This window comes from Pituophis catenifer, unplaced genomic scaffold, assembly GCF_029215685.1.
Source record: "Pituophis catenifer annectens isolate HBS135680 unplaced genomic scaffold, rPitCat1.0.hap2 SCAF_1, whole genome shotgun sequence".
Taxonomy (NCBI): domain Eukaryota; kingdom Metazoa; phylum Chordata; class Lepidosauria; order Squamata; family Colubridae; genus Pituophis; species Pituophis catenifer.
The window spans coordinates 36,076,493-36,099,930 of record NW_027256881.1 but is presented as its reverse complement, the minus strand read 5'-3'; the positions used below and the strand labels follow the sequence as shown (position 1 = coordinate 36,099,930).

General features: G+C 36.5%; 1 protein-coding gene across 3 annotated transcripts; it reads left to right on the top strand.

Moving 5' to 3' along the window:
• The first annotated feature begins 17,059 nt into the window (after positions 1–17,059).
• Positions 17,060–23,008, top strand: STON1 (stonin 1). Of its 3 annotated transcripts, none has more exons than XR_011600651.1 (4): positions 17,060–19,089; positions 20,332–20,534; positions 21,694–21,818; positions 22,353–22,369. XR_011600651.1 is itself a non-coding variant. In XM_070947722.1 (4 exons), the coding sequence occupies exons 1-3, from the start codon at positions 17,196–17,198 to the stop codon at positions 21,766–21,768; spliced, it is 2,172 nt and encodes a 723-aa protein (XP_070803823.1). In that variant the 5' UTR covers positions 17,060–17,195; the 3' UTR covers positions 21,769–21,798; positions 22,353–23,008. The 3 variants fall into 3 exon arrangements, 2 of the variants coding, with proteins under 2 accessions (XP_070803823.1, XP_070803811.1); XM_070947722.1 differs by having other exon boundaries at positions 21,694–21,798; positions 22,353–23,008; XM_070947710.1 differs by lacking the exon at positions 22,353–22,369 and having other exon boundaries at positions 21,694–21,874.
• Positions 23,009–23,438: the final 430 nt, after the last annotated feature.

Below are 23,438 nucleotides of genomic sequence, written 5' to 3'. Positions count from 1 at the left end.
CACGGGAGGATTTTATGCATTGGAGAAAATAATGCTTATCCCCCAAAAAACAAATGTTAAACTGATACTTGTAAAGGAAGAATTACCCTTGAATCACCGCAAACTGTCTAGAAAATCCCTAAGATTCATTTAGATTGAAATATAAACTAAGAGAGAATAGATTTTAAAATGACTGGCTGATTTGACCTTGGCTATTTTCATATTATATTGCTGATTCCTGAAATCCTTTTGTTATCTCTTTCTCAGCCTTTAAGATAGTAAGGCAGCTGTTAAAGGGGGCTGGGTAAAAAGAAAACATCTGGTAGAGGAAGATTAATGGAAAGCTTGTGTATATAGAGAAAACTGCATGCAATTTTACATATACAGTATGCTGATTTACATTTGCAGATTTTTTTTAATACAATGCACTGTGGTTTTGAAGGGCAAAAGGACACATTGCAGCAATTTCTAAATTGGCCCTTTCTCTGTTTTCACCTATCCTTACCTATTTAATATCTTTCGTCCTACATTAAGGCATACGATATCCGCATCTGCAGTTTGGGAACTATTTTATTTATTGCCAGCTGACTTGTTTTATTTCTTGTTCATTTCTATATAGGAATTGAACATGGGAAGCTTTGGTTCAGAATTGTAATCAAATGTTTTAGTACAACACAGTGGAAGAATTCATGAAAAATGTAAAGTCTGAAACATTTTAGTACATACCTCCAAAGGTCTTTTGGGGGGCATGTCTATTGCTACTTTGTTGATTTCTTTCTTGATTTTTGCCTTTCTGAATTCATTTAGAATGATATAAAATAGGTTAAGTAAAATTAGCATAAACAACCCCATAATTAAATTTATATTCAAATCAGTCACAAAGCAGGAATATTGTTAGCCCTTCTCATATTGTAGCATATATTTGCTTAATCCTTTTTTATGCATATTTATGCAGGGAGACAATCCTCTTATTTGCTCATGTACTTGATGGAGGATGCACTTTTATGTCTAGTTTTGTGGCTAAACACAAACATAGCCGTATTAGTGTGAATGATCTTTCATCTGCTTCAGTTAGTTTCTGGGAGCATTATTGGTCAGGATAGTACAGTCACAGTGATCAGAGTTCAGTTAACCTTCCCACTGGCTGATTATTTATCACGGTGAGCCATAGCTTGTTTTATCTCTCATTTTCTACAATAGCTGAGTCACCGATCTTATGAGGCCACAAGTCAAGTTTGTGGACCACAAGCACCCTATAAAACTTTCTGGAATAGCAACTTTTTTTTTTTAAGATTTGGGGGAGAAAATTTGGGGGGGGATGCTAAGAGGTGAAAATGTATTTATTCATTTGATTTTTATCCCACCTTAATACATAATACCCAGTCCTGTTTTCTCCACAACAACCACCCCATGAAGTGGGTTGGAGTAAGTGAAAGCGACTGGCCGAAAGTCACCCAGCAGGCTTTCATGCATAAGGTGGGACTAGAATTCAGTCTCCTAGTTTCTAGTCCACATCTTAATCACCATACCACACTGGCTCTTCAAGGATAGGTTTTGCTCTTCAAAAGTAAAAGCCCTTGAATGCTTTTAAAACAAAATGGTTGTCTATTGTACTGCTTGGCAACAGAAAGCAGATCTGAAAGTGTAGGACATTGTCTTTCAGTCATTTTTCATCCAGATCACTTCCTGGTCAACCTATGGCTTAGTGAGACCTGTGAATTCTCCAAATGATGGAGCCAGTTAGCAAGGTCTTCCTGAGGTGCCTAATAGGGATCTGGTTGGTTGTTTGAGGATTTTCCAATGAGTTTGGCAGAAAGTCTTCCATATGCTTTGTTCAACCTTGAAATTCAGAGATAAAGGCATCAACTGATCTCATTGCCTGTTGATCATATCAAATTTCTGAATTTACCAGGAATCCAGAGAGATCAAGTAGCAGAAGTGATGCCTGAAGTCACAGTGAAGTAAGACAAGGAATTAGAATATGAAAAGAGTACAGGTATCAATCCAGATTTAGTGTGGCGAAGTGCTGTTACTTGTCTGGGCTTATTTCAGTGACAAAATTGTGTTATGTTTAAGATGACTCTATTAATGAAGGACAGAAGAAAAAAAACCTTCCTGCAGCCCACAGATCATATTTGCTGTATATTTTGTTAATAAAAGTTACATTCAGTCAGGTCTAGACTGCTCCTGAACATAATTCTATGAAGAGACTTGGAGAAGGTCTTGCATGGATATCTGCGATTTGTTTGGTCTTGTGAATTCTCAAGAAGTGGTAAGATCCTTGCATCAAGAACTCTGCCACCTGAGAGCTAGATCCATGTCCCACCTGGCTCTTTTGAGCAACTATATGTCTGCATTTGGATTCAACAGATGGCTAATGCTTCTTTGGATAAAGAGATGGTATCTGCCATCTTGGAGGAGGTAGAGGTACACCTACTCCTGAAGAAGTATCTTTGGGGGAGAAATCGTTGAAAAAGTGGGGTGACAATTGCAGAGAAGATGTGTAATAGAGCAGATGATCTGAATGTGTTCCAGTATTGGTTAGATTAGATATGTAACCAAAATAACATTACTGTAGTCATTACAGTGGATATTCTTTCTTGGGAACTAAATGGAGGGAGTGAGGCCCTCCTCATCCTACTTGCTATCAGCAGCAGTCAATATGACTGAGTCTAGTATCCTTAAGCACTTTGAGGGGATGGGTACTATTTTATACTCTGCTCCTTCCTGAATGGGCAGTTCTAGTTCATAGCATGGGACAGATAAACAGGTGTAGAGACCCATCAATCCCTTCTTTGTGGGGTACCACAGATCTTGCCTATTTTCCCCATACATTTAATATCTGTATGAACAGTAGTGGGTTCCACTTAGCTTCGCTACTGGTTTGGAATCGGGAGTGCGCGCACATGCACATGTGTACGCTCACTTTGCGTGCAGCACTTCTGTGCATGTGCAGAACCTTCTGCGCATGCGCAGAGTGTCCGTGATGACATCCAGGTGGGTGGGCAGAGCCTCCCCTGCCGCCACTACTGGTTCGCCAGAACCGGTAGAAACCCACCACTGTGTATGAAACACTATTGAAACCATTTAACGTTCATTCACACAATATCATATATACCATATTTTTCAGAGTATAAGACACAGTTTTTTTCTCTCCTGAAAGAGGCTGAAAATTTGGGTGCATCTTATACTCCGAATGTAGCTTTTTTGAAAAACTAACACGCTGACGAGGCTAGCGAGTGAAGCGATCTCCGTGTTAAGCTTTTTTTCAGTGAAGCGATTTTCCATGCTTAGCCTGCTCCCTCTGACTCTCAGCTGTGAAGTTTTTTTTCAGCCCTAACAGAGGCGCTAGCGAGTGAAGGCGAGTGAAGCGATCTCTGTGGTTTGCTTTTCTCATTGCTTCTCTCTCCAAAGATAGGTTGTGCTTTAGAAGCTGTTTTTTATCCCTAAGCAAGAGATAAAAAACAGCAAACTAATGTGCTGAAGCTGACCAGACTAAGGACGCTAGCCAGATGAATACCTGGTAGGCAGATTCCCCCCCCCCATTTTCCTCCCCCAAAACTAAGCTGCGTCTTATACCCGGGTGAGTCTTATACTCTGAAAAATACAGTATATCCCATAACTCTTAGCACCGTCCAATAAACCTATTACTGTATCAAGTCCTGAAGTTACTTAAGCCACTATTAATGTGCTTAAACCTATTGTGCTGTTAAGAATTAAGATAAAAAATTAAGTTCACTGGAGCAGCACCCATGTTCTCCATTTACTTATTCAGGAAGAAAATATGAACCTTACATATTTTAAAGTGTACAATGTTTCTTTCACAATGCTGAATCTCTCTTGTCATTTTGAGTGTCCTGCAATGGCTCAAAAGTGTCTGCTTATCTGGACAAAGAAGCAGAAACTGAGAATTCCTATGATTTGGTAGAAATCCATTTTGCTTCTATCTCAGCTTGGAATTTGAGATTGCAAATGAGAACGGAAGAGCCACTGTGTCTGCATATGAAAGGAATTCTTGGTCACTAGTATAGGGATTCAGTTAAATTATTTTTGCAACATTTAAGGACTAAATTAATTAACCAAAATATGTTTACAAGACAGTGGAGTATTCTTAAACTGTTGGGATAAGAACACATTTTAAAAATTATTTTTTGTAATGTGTTACTGTATTGGGATGAAAAAAACTAAAAACTGAAAATGACTAAATGTTAATGATAGTTTTCTAGGACTTTAGTTAGCAGATAATTGTTTTTTCTAATCTGTTGTCCTGTCTAATTTAATATGAGACAATAGTGCACTGTACTGGTTTTCCTTAACACAGAGATAGGAAAAAGGTTTACTTTTGTTGAAATATGGTCATATCAATTATTTAAATGGATTTAAAGGATATACTGTTAAGTTCAGATAACCAAAATGTAAGTGGTATACGTGCAATAGCAATCTCAATTGCTCTACAGGGGGGCAGAGCTATTATATAGTTAGGGTAGCAATACATTAATTCAGGAGAACCCCAGATTTTAAAGGCACAAAAAGAAAAAGTGGTGCCTAAAATTCCCAAGAACAAACCAATTAAACTGAATGAATCAATTGTCTCAAAATCCTGGCTAATAGGCTATGATAATTATCATTAGATGGTAGCAAAAAGTTCATCTCTTAACTGCAATATAGGACGCACTTGGATTTGTGCAGCAGATGCTGCCATTGTATAGATGTCAAGAGTTCAGATTAGGAGTTTGGTGTATGAGAGATGCATTCAACTGTGAAGTACATCCACATAGTTTTCCAAAACAATGACTCATCTATCAACTAGTCAGCAAATTTAGATGAAAGAGTCTCTTATGCTGCCATCTACTGGTGATCCAGATTTTACAACCGAGATGCCACCACTAGATAAGTTATGAATCGCTGAGAGGTCTAAAAATAATGTCACTAATTCTTGTGTCAAATCAAAGTATATTAAGTGCCAAATCAAAACATGCAAATTAAAGCATAACACTATAGCTCTGTCAACCAAAAGGATAGAAGAGGAAAAAAGACTGCATACTTAAGCCAGATCTGCACTGGTTACATCCAGTGGTAGAAAAGTGCCTATGGAAACTGGGTTCCTAGTTTGCCTAAAGGGTAAACATTGCAAAACAGGCACTGAACACAGGGCTCAGATGGAAGGAAGCAGTTCCTTAGCAGCTCTCTCAGGCCAGTTGTGATCAAGTAGATCTTCACCTACCTCTATTTTACCTCAAACCTCCTCTTCCTCCGTGCATCATAGATTGGTTTGCATTTTTCAATGAAAATACTCACTTCATGCCAGAACACCTTGGATTGGATTGGCTTCAGCCTGGCTCAGCCGGGTGGAGTGGGAGTGCTAGCAGTGAGATGGAAATTCCATTATGAGGAAAGGGTGTGTGTGTGTGTGTGTTGATGATCCCAATGAATGTCCCCCTTTCTGGAATAAAGTTGGAAGCTGGAGAGATCATTAAATGGAAGGGGAAAAACCCTGTAAACTTGGTCTCCTTGTAAGAAGCAACTAAATTGTTAAGAGGCCACCACTCTGATCTGGCAATTAACCTTTGAAGTTTAACTGGTGTCCTTATCAAGGAAAGTGGTAGTTTACTGTAAAATAAAAAAGGGAGAAAATGTCAGTCAGATAGGCAATGTTGCTACTTTGCTTCTTTTCCCCCCTCCCCCAACTTTGTTTTACTGTTGTGGTATTCCCAAGCAAATTTTTCAGTATTGGGAGCCCGAGGCTTTGTAAGAGTTATGTGCATATAGTTCTTTACAATAAATTATGGTTCTTTTAAAGGATACAACGTAGCTAAAACCTCACTGAGTTTTCAAGATTGCCAGTGCAACAGACTAAATTAGTTGTCCAACTGTTTTATCAGTTTCAATAAATAATTTGGACTGCACTCTTATGCCTACTCGTCTGGAAATAAAGGTCATTTGAATTAAATGGGGCTTTCTGATCATTAAAATCTCGAAAGAGGAAGATAAGGGGCTGGTGTTTGGATTTAAGAATACATCTTTCCTTGCAGAGTTAACGAGCTCATTTGATGAAAAGCAAGGCTGAACGTTCTCCCTTTGAGGTGCTACCTTTCTACACCAACAGACCGCTTCCCCCTCTCCTGTTTTGAGCAATCCTGAACGCTCCGCTGTATGATTTGGTCCAGGGTGCTTTGTTTGCCAACCCCCCTCCCCCTCCCAAGAGATTCACTCTCACTCTGCTTGCTTATCCCAAGGCTTGTTATCCTTTCCACGCGGCTGAAAGTTATAGCGCCTGCGCAGGGAATGGAGACCCAAACACGCCAGGCGGGGTTTAGCTGATACCCTCCTCTTCGCCCAGCCTGGCCTCCCTCCACGTCGATTAAAGATGCCCCGCGGGAGTTAGCGGAACGCGCTCGGCTCGCCTTTGCCAGAGAGCAGCGAAGCTCGACCGTCAGTTGCGAAGCGCGGCGAGGAGGCGAAGGCAGGTTGGCCGGAGGGGAAGTCGGCGGGCGCGGGACCCCTTGTGGTGCCGGAGGGTTGCCGGAGTTTGGGTCCGGGCCAGATGGTGAGGAAGTGAAAGAGGCAGCCTCTGATTTCTCCCTCCTCTTCCTTTTCCTTCGCTTTTTCGCCGGCAGCAGCTCTCTCCTCTTTTCCGTCCGGCACCCAATTTGCGGAGTTCAGAGGGTTCAACACTCAGGCCGGTAAGAAGGGGACGCAGGATGCCCCGTTTGTGCGTCTGTCTATATGGGCGAGCTGAACGGGGAGAGAAAGAGGCAACTAACTGGGCAAACTCGAGGGCGGGGTTAGTGTCTCTCCTTCGAGGTAGTGGGGGGGTGGGCAGTTTTGTTGAAAATCAGGGAAAACCTTGTTTCTTGTGCTTTGACCCCAAGACTGTATTTCCCCTTTTCATCTGTATCGTGCGTTAACATCCCCGGAGCCCTCTAGCCTTGGGAAGGAGGTTTGGTGGCGTCTTGATGAAATACGCTCCAGGTCCAGAAACTACGGCGGCCACGTTCATGCTGAAGGACCGCCGGACCAGCCCAGCAAAGCCCGCTTCAAAGAGTACTCGGGGAGAGGACTGAAGCCCTCTCGGCTAACTTCGTAGGAACCGCTCTGCTGCTACAAAGCATTTTCCTCTGGGTTTGGTTTGGTCGCCTCGGATTCCTTTGGAAAAATGCCTGTTAACTTAAAAGTCAGAGTTTTCCAGCGTGCTTGCGGGGGAATTCTGGGAGTTGAAATCCACACATCTTAAAGCTGCGAAGTTTGAAAATACTGATTTAAATCCTCCTTGTTTCATTATGTTCATCTAATTCTCTCTGTTGACCAGAGTGGTCATATTTGTAATGGGAGGGATCAATGCAACTTTAACTAAATAATTATTTCTCTGTAAATGACCAGCTTGTTGACTTCTTGTGTTTCCTAATTTCTTGTTCCTGAACGTTCTTATTTTCAGTTAAATCTAGAACAGCTGGCATTACTAGTTCTTGTTATTCACCAGCTCTGCTATGGCTCTAATATTGGCAGAATTTCATCCTAAGAGCTAAAAGATAATATTGTAACTGAAGCGGTTTACGCAATCTGATTCCCTTTGTGTGTTTTGAAGAATAGTTCCATAAGACTGACATTCTGGTCAGTTGGGGTTTGAAAATTGTATTCCAGAACATCTGGAGGACATCTTGTTGCCTTCTGGATTTTTGTTTCCATGCTTCAGTCCAGAAAGATAAATTGGCTGTATTCCAAAAGTAATATTTATCAATGTCACTGTAACATGAAAAATTATACCCTGATCCCACTTATTAAAAATGGAAAATTCTGGAAAAGTTTCAGTGGCACTAACATAAAATAACTGCCATAAGGGCACGGCTTTCACAAAATGGCTGTCACGGGGATGTAGCTATTCACAAAAAGGAACTGGACCAGTCTATAATTTATATAGTTCTGTAAAATGCATTCAGCATTCCTGGTCTTTCTTTATATTTTGTTGTTCTTTCAATAGATAAATGTTTGTACATCAAATACTGCATGTTTACAATGAGTGCCTTTTGTTTTCTATTTTTTTTTGTTTAAAAAGATGCTACTTTGAAGAATTTAAACAGAATTTGATCTGGTGCCTAGGAATTTTTTAAAATATTAGCAAATTAGTATTAGTATTTCTAATCCAAGAATGTCTTCGAAAAATCAAATTATTTTCTCTTTCTTTGGGATTTACTTAGGATCTGTTCACTGAGACATATTTCTGTTATAGGTAACTGTAGCTACTTACTCCATTTGCAGAATATACTACTTTGAAAAGACTAAAAAAAAACCCAATATCCTTCTGTGACAAACAGCTTTAAAAATATTTCTGATTTCTAACCTCATCAATTAGCATAGAAACGTCCACATGTCATCCCTGCAGATAATTACTGAATCATTGCTATATGGTGATAATATCCAGTTATATATCTGCACCCTGGGCTGGGCAGTTGATATTGTTGCAGTGTGGACCCAGTGCCTGGAAGTTGTGAAGGTCTGGATGGGGAAGGATTGACTCTGGCTCAACCCTGGCAAGATGCAAAAGCCTGTTTTTGACTCTCCATGGCCTGCTGATGTGTCATTTTATACTCTGGATGTGGGAAATGATACTGGACTGAGGGGTTGGACAATTTGGGAGATCTCCTACACACATGACTACTCATCAAGGAGCAGGTGGCAGCCATGGCTAGCATAGTCTGCATAGATTCTTCTTATCTGCCAATTGTCCCCTTTTCTGGACCAGCAGGTCTTGCTCATGGTCACTCATTTCTTGGTTACTTGGCTGACTACTGCAGCATGCTGTCCATGGGGCTGTCCTTGAAGACCACTTTGAAGTTAGCAACTGGTTCGGAATTGCAGCGTTGCTGGTTATCATCTTTAAAGCTCTACATGGCATGGTGCCAGGTTATTTGAAAAACTCCCTGAGGGTATCTGCTTGTTTCACCAGTTCAAACAGAGTAGTCATGCTCCAGGTCCCATTCCATAATTTTTGTCATCTAGTGGGACCTATGAAGCATGCTTTTTCTATAGCAACCTTTGCTCTGTGGCATTCTTCCCCTTATGATCTGGTGGCCACTCACATGCTTGACCTTCTAGAAAGCTATAAAGACCTGGTTCTTCCCCCAACTACTCAAACAGGATGAGTTGGAGCCTGAAGATGCTAGTGCTGGCTGTATTGATGGGAATTGGTTGTGATGCCAGGTTTCTATTCTTATTGTGTTCTGTTTTTATCTTTTGTTTGATGCTTGTGCATGTATGTGTGTGTTTAGTTTCTAAGAAAGATGTCTCACTAGTCTTTAAAATAAATATTTATTCCTTTAGGCATGGATAGATTCAAAGGTCAATAGGATATTTGAAATACTGATGGATTGGGGAAACCTCTTTCTCAGTTTATCTCTTAACTTTGCATGTTGCATTTTTGATCTAGATCGGGGTGGGGAACCATGCTGGCTCAGGAATTCTGGGAGTTGAAGTCCATAAGTCATAAAGGGGCCATAGTTCTCCACCTCTGATCTAGATGAAAGGGGAATAATGTGGCTAATTAAAGAGAATGCATGCATTAGGTTTCAAAGAGTGGACTGTTTCATAAGAAACTATTATTTTGTGGGGAGGGGGAAGAGGACACAACAATACAGAAAACAACATAAAATTTATTGGGAAATAAAATTTTGCAAAAATAGATTTACTTCCAGCCCCAAGTGTAAGAAGTGCATGCAATCTGTTCCCCTCCAATATTTAATAGTTAGAAATATGATATCACTGTAAATTCCATTTATTAACCATAATAGGAGGAATTTCTTTTGAAGAATTCTGGGCTGGTAGAACAAGGTAAGACATTTGTAGGAGTAGTTTTTGTTACAACATTAAATATACCATGAATAATCTTCTAGTGAAGCAAAGGCAGATCCAATTAGAGTAAATCAATTCAATTTTAATTGAAATATTGCACTGTTCTTGATTACATTATGAATTGAATGAGAACCTAGTTTTATTTTTTCTAAATGTGATTTTTATAAATTGTAGTATGCAAACTTTTAAACTTAGTTTTATTCTGTCTCATAGAAAATGGTAAGACAGTGTTGGGCTGGGCTGGTGAAGAAACAATTTTGTGGATACACAAAGCCAATTTCTGCTGATGAAGTTACAAATCTTGGGCCTAAATTCTCAACTGGCATAAATAACCAAGCCACAATGTAGTTGATGCCATTGCAAACTTTTGCAGGAACATAGCGGCTATGAAAAATGCTGCAGAAAAAAGAGGTTCTGGAAATTTCATGTTCTTCAAATGCATTATTATAGGCTTGATTGCTTAAATATTAGATAATTCTTGATACAATAATAATGGAGAATGTTTATTTTGCTGATGAGAGGACAAAGGCTTGGGTTAAAGGTTTTTCATTTTGTTTTTGCAAATTGCTGAAATTGAAAGTGCCAGCATTTTCTGTTGCCAGACATGATTTCTTGTGGTTAAAACAGAAGGGTTGGAAAAAATGACTGTATTTTGCTTGAGGTTCAACATTCCTACTCAGTTGCCAATTTCCTTGTTTTTAAATCAGCTTTATTATTAGGTACTGCTTGGATTTTTGAACTACAGTACTGATATTTATTTCTGCTTTTCAGTGTTTGTGGCAGCCTTTCCCCAAACGTTTATGGTAGCTTTGCTATCTGACAAATACATGATGTTTTTCAGCCCACCATGCCTTGAAGTGGTGCTTGGAAAAAACATTGGGATGGCTAGCAACTTATGTTTTCTTCCCAGTACTTATTATGCAAGAATCTGGGCAAAAACCACAAAAGAGCCAAGTTATATGAAAGCAAATTCATATAACTTTTGTCAATGTAAACTGTATAGACATGTAATATCTAAGCGTTTGTGCTATCTGTGACATTTCATTTTATTAACTATAATAATAAAATGAAATATAAACTATTGTGAAGGTAGAAGTTTTAGAGAAATAGGTGTAGAAAATATCTTTTAAATTGTAATTTTGAAAAAGGGAAGTGTCTGGTTTCTGAATAAGATTAGATGGTAAATGCAGGCATAGTTACTGTAAATGTCTATGGAGATTCTCAGTCATCCAGGTCACGGTTTTCCCAAAGGCCCTTTTTCAAGAGGCAACTGGACTTTCTGGTTTTTCTTTGAAGATTTCATTTCTCATCCAAGAAGCTTCCTCAGATTGGGGCAGGCACGTTAGTTTGCCCTTGTCAGAAGCTCAGTATCATGTGACTGCAGGATGTGCAAATGGCCATAAATATGATTGTGTTGCCAAGCACCTGAAGTTTAAACATGTGACCGTAGGAGTGGGGTGACCATTAGAACTTTAAATCTGTGTTGTAAGTAGCCCCAAGGTAGGTCCATAACTTCAAACAGTTGCTAAGTGACCAGTCATAAATGGATGACTATCCGTATATTGCTTTTCCTGTAGCTCTTACAAGTTGTGGATAAGGCACGAACTAGACAGATATATTTTCATAAATAATCGTCAAGAATGTTTATAGATTATAATGATGATAATAATGATGCTATCTGTTCAGTCGTATCTGATTATCAGTGATTCTATGGGCCAACTCTTTCCACATTTTCTGAATTTGTAGAGTTTTTTTTAGTTGTTTTCTGCTGTAACTGGTGTTGGCTTTGATGGCACCTAACCACCATGTTTTTTGATAGCCTTGTTTCCTTTTACCACTGACCCATTGTGAGCATAACTGCCTTTTCCAGTGACTTTCAGCACATGACATGGCCAAAATAAGAAAGGCGGGATTTTGTGATTCTGCCTTCCAGCGATATGTCTGGTTTTATATGCTCCGGTACTTAGTTGTTTGTCATTTTTGCTGTTCAAGGAATGCATAGAAATCTTCTTCAACACCACAACTCTAACACATCAATATTTTTCTGTCCAGTTTTTTCATAGTCCTGCTTTTGCAACCATAGAGACTAATGGGGAATACAATAATGTAGACTAATCTCCATTTAGCCGCCAGGCTCATGTCCTTGCTTTTCCCCCACTAAATCTATGTTATTGTTGTGTGACCCAGCATGATTTGATGATTTATTTCTGGACTGCATTCATTTCTTTGATCAATGTGTGATCCTAGGAAAATGAATTCTTACACATATTTGATCTCTTCATCATTAATTTTTATTTTGAAACTTCCATTCCTCGCAGTGGTCATGAATTTGATCTTTTTGATGTTCAAAAAGAGGCCAGATTTTTTGCTTTTTTTTTTTTTTAGTAATCAGATGTTTCAGACCTACTTTGTTTTCTGAGAAGAAAGTTGTGTCATCAGCACGTCAACTATTGTTGATGTTTCTTCCTCCAATCCTCCAATCCAATTTTTGATTCTTCAGTTTCATCTTGATCACTTCAGAATATAGGTTGAAAAAGAAATATATTAAAAAATGCAACCTTGCCATACTCCTTTATCTTGAGCCAGTCAGTGTCACCATATGGTGTTTACACAGTGGCCTCCTGATTTGTGCACAGCTACCGCATCAGCCTGACCAGATGTATTGGCACTCCCAGCTCTCCACAGCTTGTCATGATTGACAAAATTGAAGGCTTTCTTGTAGCCAATAGACTTTAATAGATGTAGCTATTCTTTTAATATTCTGGAGATTTTTTTCCATTTTCTAATGTAGATTTTCAGTATGATCACAAGTGCTACAATCCCTTCTGAAGCCAGCTTGAACATGTTTATAAAGTGTTTGCTTATACCTTTATGTTATATTACATTAATGTAATTATTATAAAATTATATATAATCACACACACATAATTATACAAATATAATTAATATAATATAGTATGCAGTATTAAAGAAAATATTTTTGAAAATGAGGATAAAGCCTAAGGCAAGTTCTCTGGATTTATGGACCCTCTCTTTTTCTCATTTCAGTGTTTGAATTAGGCATCAAAAAAACTCTCAAGCTATTTGCTAGTATTGTGCAATTTAGGCAGTTATGCAGCTATACAGGTAGTCCTCAACTGTTATTTGAAATCAAGACACTCTAACGATGGTAATAAGTTACTTGAGGATAACAATATTTATAAAGTGAGTAAAAATGGAAATGTGTGCATTGTTTGGGAAATTGAGTCAAAAGAGATCCCTGGTATGTTTTTACTTTAAGAAATGTTTTTGTCCTTTTTATTTTGTTATGAAAAATATGGCATTAGTTCTCTGTATAAATAGTTGTGGTAAGGAAAAAAAAATAAAAATAGTTTGTCTGTCATTGCATAGTGCAGTCAGAAATTGAACTTAATATTTGGAATGTAAATCAGACTAACAGGAAATTCCAAGCTGACTGGCATTTCATTCTTACTTAATACATGCATATAAACGTCCAATCCTTTTTCAGTTAATAACAGAAAAGAATTCTGTTCCTCTGAATCTTGAACATTTGGAACAAAGCAAACTGTTGCTAAAAAAAAAAAATACTCTAACAGATTTGCATGTACAATTGGCTAACTACAATCCCCAGTACTATATTGCTAATTGAAAGATAAGTAATACAGTTTAGATAGCCATTGTACAGATAGTCCTTAACTTATGACTACAATTGAGCCCAAAATGTATGTTGCTGAAACATTTATTAAGTGAATTTTACCACATTTTACGACCTTTCTTACATTTGTTAATTGAATCATTGCAGTTGTTAAGTTAATAATATGGTTAAGTGAACATGGATTTCCCCATTGACTTTGCTTGTCAGAAGGTTGCAAAAGATGATCACATGATCCCAGGGCACTGCAACCATCATAAGTATGAACCAAGCAGCCGAACCTGAGGATGTTGCAACAGTTGTAAGTATGAAAAATGGTCAAAAGTAACTCTTTGTAATGTGGTTGTAACTTCAAACACTAAATGAATGGTTGTAAGTTGAGGACTACCTGTAAAAAAGTTGTGAAATAGTGGTATAATAACCTTTTGTGATCACCTTTTGCAACCTTCTGACAAGCAAAGTCAGTGGGGAAGCCAGATTCACTCAACTGGGCTCAACTGGGCTCATACATCGAGGACTACTTGTACTGGGACATAAATATCTGCTTTAAGGTTTTGTGCAGTATCAGTCATATGTCCAACTTTTTATCACAGTAACATTGGTTCCCTTCATATATTAAAAGTATATCTCATGGGCTTTTTTATGCATTTCAAATTAAGATGAGTAGCTAGTTTGAAATGACTATCAACACTGTAGAACTACCAACAACTCATAACAAGATGTCCTAACACATAGGTATAAAAGAAAAGATGTTAGGAAGCTGACATAGATTTAAAAGCAATCAGCAGTGCATGAAGTGATTCTACAAGTCTCAACATTAAATTGTGAGGATGCATCTGGTATGTTCCAGAGGAAACCAAATGAAATATGACCGCATATGAACAATAAATATGAAGTATTTATTGTCCACAAAATTTTGATCCAGACCATCTGGATCAAGATTTTGTGGACTTACACCTATAAAACTCATTCTTATATTGCTACATTTTTCTTAAATTAAGAAAAATTAACTAACATGCTATTTCTTTTATCACTGTCATCATGCAGTGTAATCAATTCTGTATATAACAACATTCAGTATCACAACTATTTGAATGTAGAGGGGTATTTCCAGAGTATGTGGATTTCTGTTTATGTAGGGAATTTCCTTTCCTACCTTCCTTGTCTGCTCAGATATACTCTGCTAAATTTCCAAACCACTAGATTATTTTTTGAAAGGGAAAGAGAATCCATTCTTTTACCAGATTCCACTCTTCTGATGGATGGATAATATTGGACACTACTGGTAAATGAGCTTCCCTGATAGAGTTGAAGAGGGTCTATGACAATTCGCCGTGGCCAACTCACCATGGCTAGCTCACTACAGCTAACTCACCACAGCCAACTTGTCGTGCAACTCATGGTGGGACAACTCTCTGTGGGACAAGACTTACACTAATATAAAAAAAATGGTGGAATAGAAACTTTAAAGAAAGGATGCAAAAGGAGGGACAGTATGACCTTTGGAATCAACTCCCTCTGGAGTTCTGGGTGGCCCCCGACCTTCGCTCTTTCCGCCATGGGCTGAAAACTTGGCTATTTCACCTGGCCGCCTTGGACTGATGGGGGTTTTAATCTGGGTTTTATTGAATTTCTTAATTTTAACTTGGACTTTTTGTTTTAATGGTTGGTTTGTTCTGTTTTAATTGTTGTGAGCCACCCTGAGTCCTGTGGAGATAGGGCGGCATACAAATCCCATTAAATAAATAAATAAATAAATAAATGGCAAAAATTAAAATTTTTATTTATTTTTATTTATTTTAAATAATGCAATTGTTAAATTGTCCTGTGAGTTGTCCCATGGTGAGTTGGCCATGGCGAGTTGGCCCATTCCAGTTGAGGATGTATTTTCCATCTGTTTCTCAGAGGACCTGTTGACATTGAGCAGCTTTGTGAAGCCCAAGAGATTACAAGCTAGAGATGTACATAATATTTTGGTCTCAAAACAGCTGTTTTGCGTGTTCTGGACAAAACATAAGGCACATTTTTAGAATTATGAAGATGGAATAAAATAAATTGCCATTTTGAACAAGAAACATTTATCTGGTTTGAGCAGTAGAAATCAATCTCATTGTACATATGTTGTGCAATGACAATAAAGGTTTGATTGATTGATTGATTGTGTTTCCAAAATCCTGAATGGATTGTTGTTTATGATTGAACTGCTTTCAGGCATGTTCCTCTTGCTATTAGCTTAGACTACTTAGAGAAATACGGGAATAACATGAAAAGAAAAGAAACAGTTAAGCAAATTAAAATATGCCTTGTATTTGTGATGAAATCATCCTGTCAGATATACTTTTGCTTTGCTAATGGCTGAAATAAAATGAAAATTCAGATTACCAATTTCATAGTAAACAAAACAAAATATTTTATTACAATGTACATAAAGTAGAAATTTATTTACAGCAAACCAGCAAACAAATAGGCATGTACTGTAATTAAAAATAGCAGGAAACTGGTATACTGCTATGTTTAATAGAATATTCAGCCATTAAAAAGTAAGATTACACTTATATGTGCATAATTAGAGTGAATTCTTAAATAATGGTATGCAGAGAAGCAGGACTCAAATATTCACAATAAACATGAATATGAGCTATCCTGCACCCTTTTCTATTCTATTTATATCCTGTTTAAAATATTCAGCAATATTTTTACTACTTATTTGTTTCCTTAATTAACTTCCAAAAATTCTGTTTTGTACATTGACAATTGTAAATTTGAATGTTATAGTCTTCAAAAAATGGAAAGTTTGCATTGATTAAAATAAATGTTATGGTAATTATGTTTATGAACTATATTTTCAGACGTGCAGAAGATCAACGAGCTGGAGTTTATCAGAGTTATTTAAATCAGGAATTTTAAAGTCAACAACAAAAACATCAAGTTTTTCATTTGTACTTTATTTACTAAATTGTACAATTGTACAAATTGAATTTTTTTCAGAACATAATAACTTTAGGATAATTGAAAAATGTAACTTTTAATGCAGCACTATTCATCTCCAAAACCATTATGATTTACTGATTCTTTTTCTATACAAATGCAATAGGATAAGTAAGTGTGATTCTGTTGTTCCTTTTGAATAAGCCATAATCAAAGATCTATTGAAAATTCTGATTTAACATTTTTAAATGTTTAAAAATACTGATGTTAAAGAGAATTTGGACAAAATGGGGATCTCCAGTTCCTTTATCCATCCAGTCTTTATCCCAAAGGTGCTCTTTTTTCAAGAGGCAACTGGACTTTCTGGTTTTTCTTTGAAGACGTTTCGCTTCTCATCCAAGAAGCTCAGAGCTCAGAGCTGAAGAAGTTTCTTGGATGAGAAGCAAAATGTCTTCAAAGAAAAACCAGAAAGTCCAGTTGCCTCTTGAAAAAAAGCACCTTTGTGACAACAGTGACCTGGATGACTGAGAATCTCCTTAGACATCCAATCTTTACCAATTGCACATCGAATTTATTGATAACAGGTATTTTTAAACACAAAATATGGATTTTTTGTCTAATGGCATTAAGTGTTCACTTCTAATAATTCATGTCTCTGAACCTGAAATTACACTGGTTGAAATAAATATATCAATAAATGTATTTTTCTTACTTGTTTTTTTCCCCTTCTTTTTAACAGATGAATTACAAATGAAACTTTTGCTCAGTTTTCCCAGATTTCTACAGCAAGATGTTTACTGCAAATACCGCAAACTGGGTTACTTTTGAAGATGAATCCCAGTCTCCTCAGAGAGCAAGAGAAAATGATAACATTTGCAGACCAAATGGGCTTAAACTCACACTGCCTAAAATGCAAGATTTTTCAAACCAATTGTCCTCCATCACCTGCACTTCTCTCTCATCTCCTATAAGTGACTACTACTATAGCCCTGATCCCCCCAGTAATTCTCCACTCTGTACACCCACTAGAGACTATCCTATCAGTCCTTGCTTTCCCAAATCAGGAACTCATTTTCTTAGTCCTATTCCAGAATTGTCATCTAACGTTAATCATCTCCCATTGATTGAACCACCTTCTCAAAAAATGATTGGAATATCTCAGCCTGTGCACAGTTCAGAATTTTCTACTCTGAAACCAATACATGGTGCACAAGTTATGCATCAGGAAAACTCAAAGAAATTGGAAAATTCCTTAGATTCACAAGCCTTTTTTCAGAATGTTTCTAGTGAGTCTGCTTTCTCCAATCCATTTTGGTCAGAAGGTTCATCTACTGTGTCTTTGCCAAGCTTTCATGGACATGGAAAAGAGTCAGATTTTGAAAGAGATTTTTCTTTTAAAGGAAAGAAAAGCTGGCCAGATCAGAAAAGCTTAAACCAGGGTTCATTCAATTATATATGTGAGAAGCTTGAACACTTGAAAACAGAAACTTCAAACACTGAAAGAGCTTTGAGACCAGTTCCATGTGTGTGCACTAGAGATGGCCTTTCTTCATTTATTCCGAGCAGTCTCTTTAGCAGCCAGAGAAAAGATGGCTGGCCTTTCATGCTGAGGATTCCTGAAAAGAAAAATATGATGTCATCAAGGCAGTGGGGTCCTATTTACCTTAGAGTTTTACCAGGAGGAATCCTACAAATGTATTATGAAAAAGGTCTTGAAAATCCTTTCAAAGTATTCCAGCTGCAACCATTTTGCAGGCTTTCAGAACCAAAGTTAGAGAACTGCAACATCTCTGGGAAAATCCATACGGTGAAAATTGAATATGTGACATATACAGAGAAAAAGAAGTATCCTAAAACCGAAGTGGTTCATGAAGCAGAGATTGAACAGATGCTGAAATTAGGAACAACTGATTACGGTGACTTCACTGATTTCCTAATGATAGTTGAGGAAGAGTTAATGAAGCTTCCTGCTATTTCAAAACCAAAGAGACATTATGAAGAACAAGAAATGATCTTGGAAATAGTGGATAATTTTTGGGGGACAATTAGTAAAGCAGAAGACAGTTTAACTGAAACTACTGTCATAACTCATATTTATTCATTAAACTTTTTGAATGGTAATTCTGAGTGCTTTATGACACTAAATGACTTGGAGCTTCAAAAGAGGGATGAACATTATTTTGAGTCAGACAATAAGAAAAATTGGATCAAAATTAATGACTACCACTTTCATCAATGTGTGAAGAAACAAGAATTTGAGCAATCAAGAATAATTAAATTTATACCACCAGATGGCTGTAGGGTAGAACTAATGCGTTATAGGACACAATATAATGGATCGGATCTTCCATTTTCTGTCAAAGCCTTGTTAATTGTTCAAGGAGCTTATGTCGAACTGCAAGCTTTCATAAACATGTCTTCAGCATATTCATACTCTACAAAACACTGTGAGAATGTAATGGTTCACTTTCCTGTTCCCTCACAATGGAACAAAACTCTTTGGACTATGAACCTCCAAAGACAGAGATCCCTGAAAGCAAAAATGAACAGAAGAACTTGCCTTGGCTCTTTAAATGAGCTTGAATCTGACTCCGCTATTCATGTCTCAATTGGAACAGCCAAGTATGAAAGTGCCTATAGAGCTATTGTGTGGAAAATTGACAGACTACCAGATAAAAACTCAAGTAAATGATTTTTATAAAATTAGTTTATTATATAAATGCTGAAAAAGAATTGAATTATTTCAGTAGTTTATTAATATGACAGAAATAAGATATTAGTGGAAGAATTGATTGATTGATTGATTGATTGATTGATTGATTGGATTTGTATGCTGCCCTTCTCCCAAAGAACTCAAGGCGGCTCACAACAATAAGAAACAGAAAATACAAAAGTTAAAATTAATGGTCAAGTAAATAAAATAGATGATATAGTGAAAGACCATGCCTATTTAATTCTGGCTAGCATATTTCCATTACTATTAGTATGACAATATAGTGTAAGTAGGGCTATGATTTGAATGTATATAATTGCTTCTGCTTGTTTCATCTCAAATTCTGAACTATTCTATTCACCTATGCAAAATATAAAACTTGCCAAATCACAACCTTGTATACTTTATAAAAGCGATGTTGATTGACAAACTTGTTTTATACATTTCTTCTTAAAGGGCCCTAGAGTTACATTACAATGTATCCTTTGGGGAAATCTTTTATTGTATTCATATTTTCAGAGTTGAGTCCAAGTACACTTCTCCCCATGGTGGTTACAAGTATATTTTCTAAATACAATGGCTTAAATATGCATTAGCCTTGAAAAATATGCATAGAATAGAATAGCATAGAATATAATATAATAGAATAACAAGTTCCACTAGAAAATGTTCTCTCCTGTTGAGGTAGCTATATACATTTGAAATCTTATCAGGTGATAGCTGCATTTACTGTATGTCTTCAAATATATGCAAAAGAATGAACAGTTTTATGTTTAGCTTAATGTAAGATGATAATTCTGTATCTTGAAGTGAAAATGCAGCAAAGATATTTTCCAACTAGTATTTTGAACTATTTTTGAACAGAAAATATACTGAATATACTGTTATTTCCAGAATTAATACTTTGATATCAAGTATTTGGTATGCTGGGCTCTTCTATGTTTGTTATGATTGCCCAACAAACTTGAATTCTATCTGCTAGTGTTATGTTTTGGCTAAAAAATGGTACAGATCAAATTTTAAGACTGGAGCAAATATTCCAGAGGACTCCCATTTAGTGGCCCTTCATTATTGTTATTTCCTGTCAAACTACTTAACTATTCCATAGAATTGCATTACCCAGTCCTTCCAAAAACTTCAATGGCTTGATTGTTCTCTCAGCCAGCTGTCTTTGTAGAGCGTTGCTATAATATTTTCCCTCTTTCTTTCCAAGATCCAGATCATCTGCACAGTTTGTCTTTCAAACTAGAACTTGGCTCAGATCAAGAAATCCCTTCTGACTGGTGTCCTTTTGCTGTGGTGCAGTTCATTGTGTCTGATGCATGCGCCTCAGGAACTGAAGTGAAATCATGGGGAATTGATAGGGATATACAGCCTCAGAAACATGTGATTCAGAAAGCATGTTATAATTGCCAGGTAATGTCTTTCTGTTCCTGCTTAATCAAATGCCAAACCACAATTACCATAATCAAATTTATTTCATTGTATGTCTTTTGCTAAGACATGCATCTGATCATGTAACTACTATTCTGTGAAACCTTATCCAGTACCAGCATAATACTTGTGTTTGGATGATATATAAAATGTAGTCAGTGCATCCTGTTGTATCAACTGCCTTCATTCTTTAGCTGCACAAACCTTTCCAGTGGTTGTCTCTGTCTTTAAACTTCCCATATCATCTACCAGAGCAATTGGCTTATCACATGAGCTGCCCACAACTTTTTATTATGCCATCCAGAAAAAATAAACGTGAAACTAGTCATGATTTAAGACTTGCCTCTCTGCTTACTGCGGGTCATGACTGAGACAAGACAATATGTATTAAACAAGTTAGTGGTAACTATTGTAGATTCATATAGAATGGCAGGAAACAGCTAGTTGGCATGATCATGCACATAGACTAATATAAGCTTTGCTTTATGTGTGCCTTTACTTTTTAAATTATAGCAAGCAAAGATGTCTCTTCTTCTAAACAAGCCTCAAAACCCTTGTTCTCTCTATATCATGGCACAAAAGATTATGTCAGTGGGCTCATTAAACTAACATGACACTTCTACAGCTCAGAAAACTCCATTTTTATTTTTCTGTAAGTTTTAGATTTAATAATATTGTTCTGTGATTGCTTTCAAAACTCATTACAACATTTTTATCCTAAATATTTACTGTAAGCAGGGCTTATTTATAATATAGGCAATTTATTGATTGTGTAAAACAGGTGAAGTGGACCATGCAAATTTCTGCTGGTGTTACATTGGATGGATAGTATTATTATTATTTTACTACTATTTATATTTTTAATGAGATGGGATGGTCTTAAGTCAGCAACATGTTTTATTCTGTATATCTCCCATGTTTTCGTTCTCTCTCTCTCTCTCTCTCTCTCTCTCTCTCTCTCTCTCTTTTGGCTTTAATTTATATGCCACCCTTCTCCGGAGACTCAGGGCGGCTTACAATGCGTTAATATTCTTAATATTCCATTTATATTTTATTTTAATAAAAAGGTTATTATTAGATAGGAATGTCACTAATAATATAAGCATTTCTTAATCCCATTTCTTTTGCTTTCATGCTACAGGTTGAAATTGAGAAGAAATGGATTAGACTTGAGGGAGAAGATCCCAATAAGAGCGGAGAATGTGACATACAGTAGAAGAGAGAAGTAATCTGGATTCCTTTTGAGGTTGTGAGAAATATTTTAATGTAAGCAGAATAATTTAAATGCAGTAAAGCAATGGATTTCAGTATATAATTTTCAAATTGTCATGTAAAAAGTTTAGGTACATAATTTGCTTTCTAAACATTTAATATATTAACTATAACATCATAAAAGTGAATACTATAAGTTGGTTCTGTTTCAGAGTTTGTAGGGAAACAAACTGAACACAGTTATAGCTTGCAACTCCCTAAAACAGATTTACCTTTTCCTGAGGTAATACAACTATGCACTGCAACTGCCATGAAATTGCTGGGAAAATATATTTGGGTTAACAAATGGCAGTAAATTCTATTTGTACTTTTATATATTCCTAAACAACCTTCTGCCTTTCAACCCAAAATGATTATTGAAAATAATCATATTTTATATGACTTCAAAATCAGCTGATCACAAATCTTTTTCATGTTAGCATCCAAATGTTTCATCTTCTGATGTTGTTTAGAATTATAAGACATAGATAAAATCTGTCTGTATAATCCTGTTTATTCTTTCAACTTTCACTAAAAAAAAATATGCAGGCCCAGCTACATTTTTTGGTGGATTCAGTGATGAGCTTAGAAGTTTTACTGTAAATTGAACCTTTTACATTGTAAGTACTTCAATATGTTCTTTTGCTACCTAAAAGTACATGTGTGGGAAATGATTTACTAGAATATAACAGATATTTTTCAGCAAAAATATCTGGCAAAAATAGAGCTCTAATCCGTTGCTTCCTTCCAAAGTTGTTAATATAGGGGAAGCACTGCAATAATTTGAACTGTTCCCTTCCTTTGGGCTTTTGGTGAAAATGTTTTGCTTTGCAATATTTTGCCATTGGTTAAAAATTATTTTGAATCTCCAACAAGAACATATATTAGATTGGAGAAAAAAGGCTGAAGAACAAGGTGTCTCATATGAACATGAAAAGCAAAAGGTTCATTTGTTCTGCCAGATGAGCTAGAGTTTACTTAAGTAGTGTGGAGTGGATGGCACTTGACTATAAGAGAAAACAGCTATACCTAATATGATCATCTTACCCTTTGGACTATTTTGAATTTATTTTAAAAATTTATTATTTAGATATATCTGGATTTTTGGGAAGAGGACTCATCACTGTTTTCAATCTTGAGGTATATATACTGAATATTTAGGAAGCTAAGAAGTGTCAGTTTTAATTTATATTGCTTGCATTCTGATGAATTTTAACTGTTCCACATGTTATTTTTGTTTCATGTAACTCTTTTTGGAATAAAACTGTAACAACACATTTCATTTCACATAACATGTTTATTCTTGCTACAGATACTAAATACAGGGAATATTATTTAAAATTAAATTGAGCTCAGTTAATTTGTATCACATTTCTTATATTGTATTTCCAGTTCAACATGTCATGGAATTTAATATTAAGATACTTAATAAGTAAGATTCAAAATTTAAAAGACTCAAAAGGAGGAGGTGGATTTGAATTATCAAGTGAGCTGTTCATTGTGGATAACAGAATAGATGAAATCCTTAAACAGCAGAATATCAATTGTAGTAGGAACTGATTTAATCAATAGATTTCATAGATATTTATGGTGTGAAGAAACAAGAGAAGTATGTGAAGAAACATATGATAAGGC

Coding starts and splice junctions, on each gene's coding strand:
- STON1 (XM_070947722.1), top strand. CDS start 17,196: ATGTTTACTGCAAATACCGCAAACTGGGTTACTTTTGAAGATGAATCC. Junction 19,090..20,331: donor ACTACCAGATAAAAACTCAA/GTAAATGATTTT, acceptor TTTCTTTCCAAG/ATCCAGATCATCTGCACAGT. Junction 20,535..21,693: donor AAGCATGTTATAATTGCCAG/GTAATGTCTTTC, acceptor TTCATGCTACAG/GTTGAAATTGAGAAGAAATG.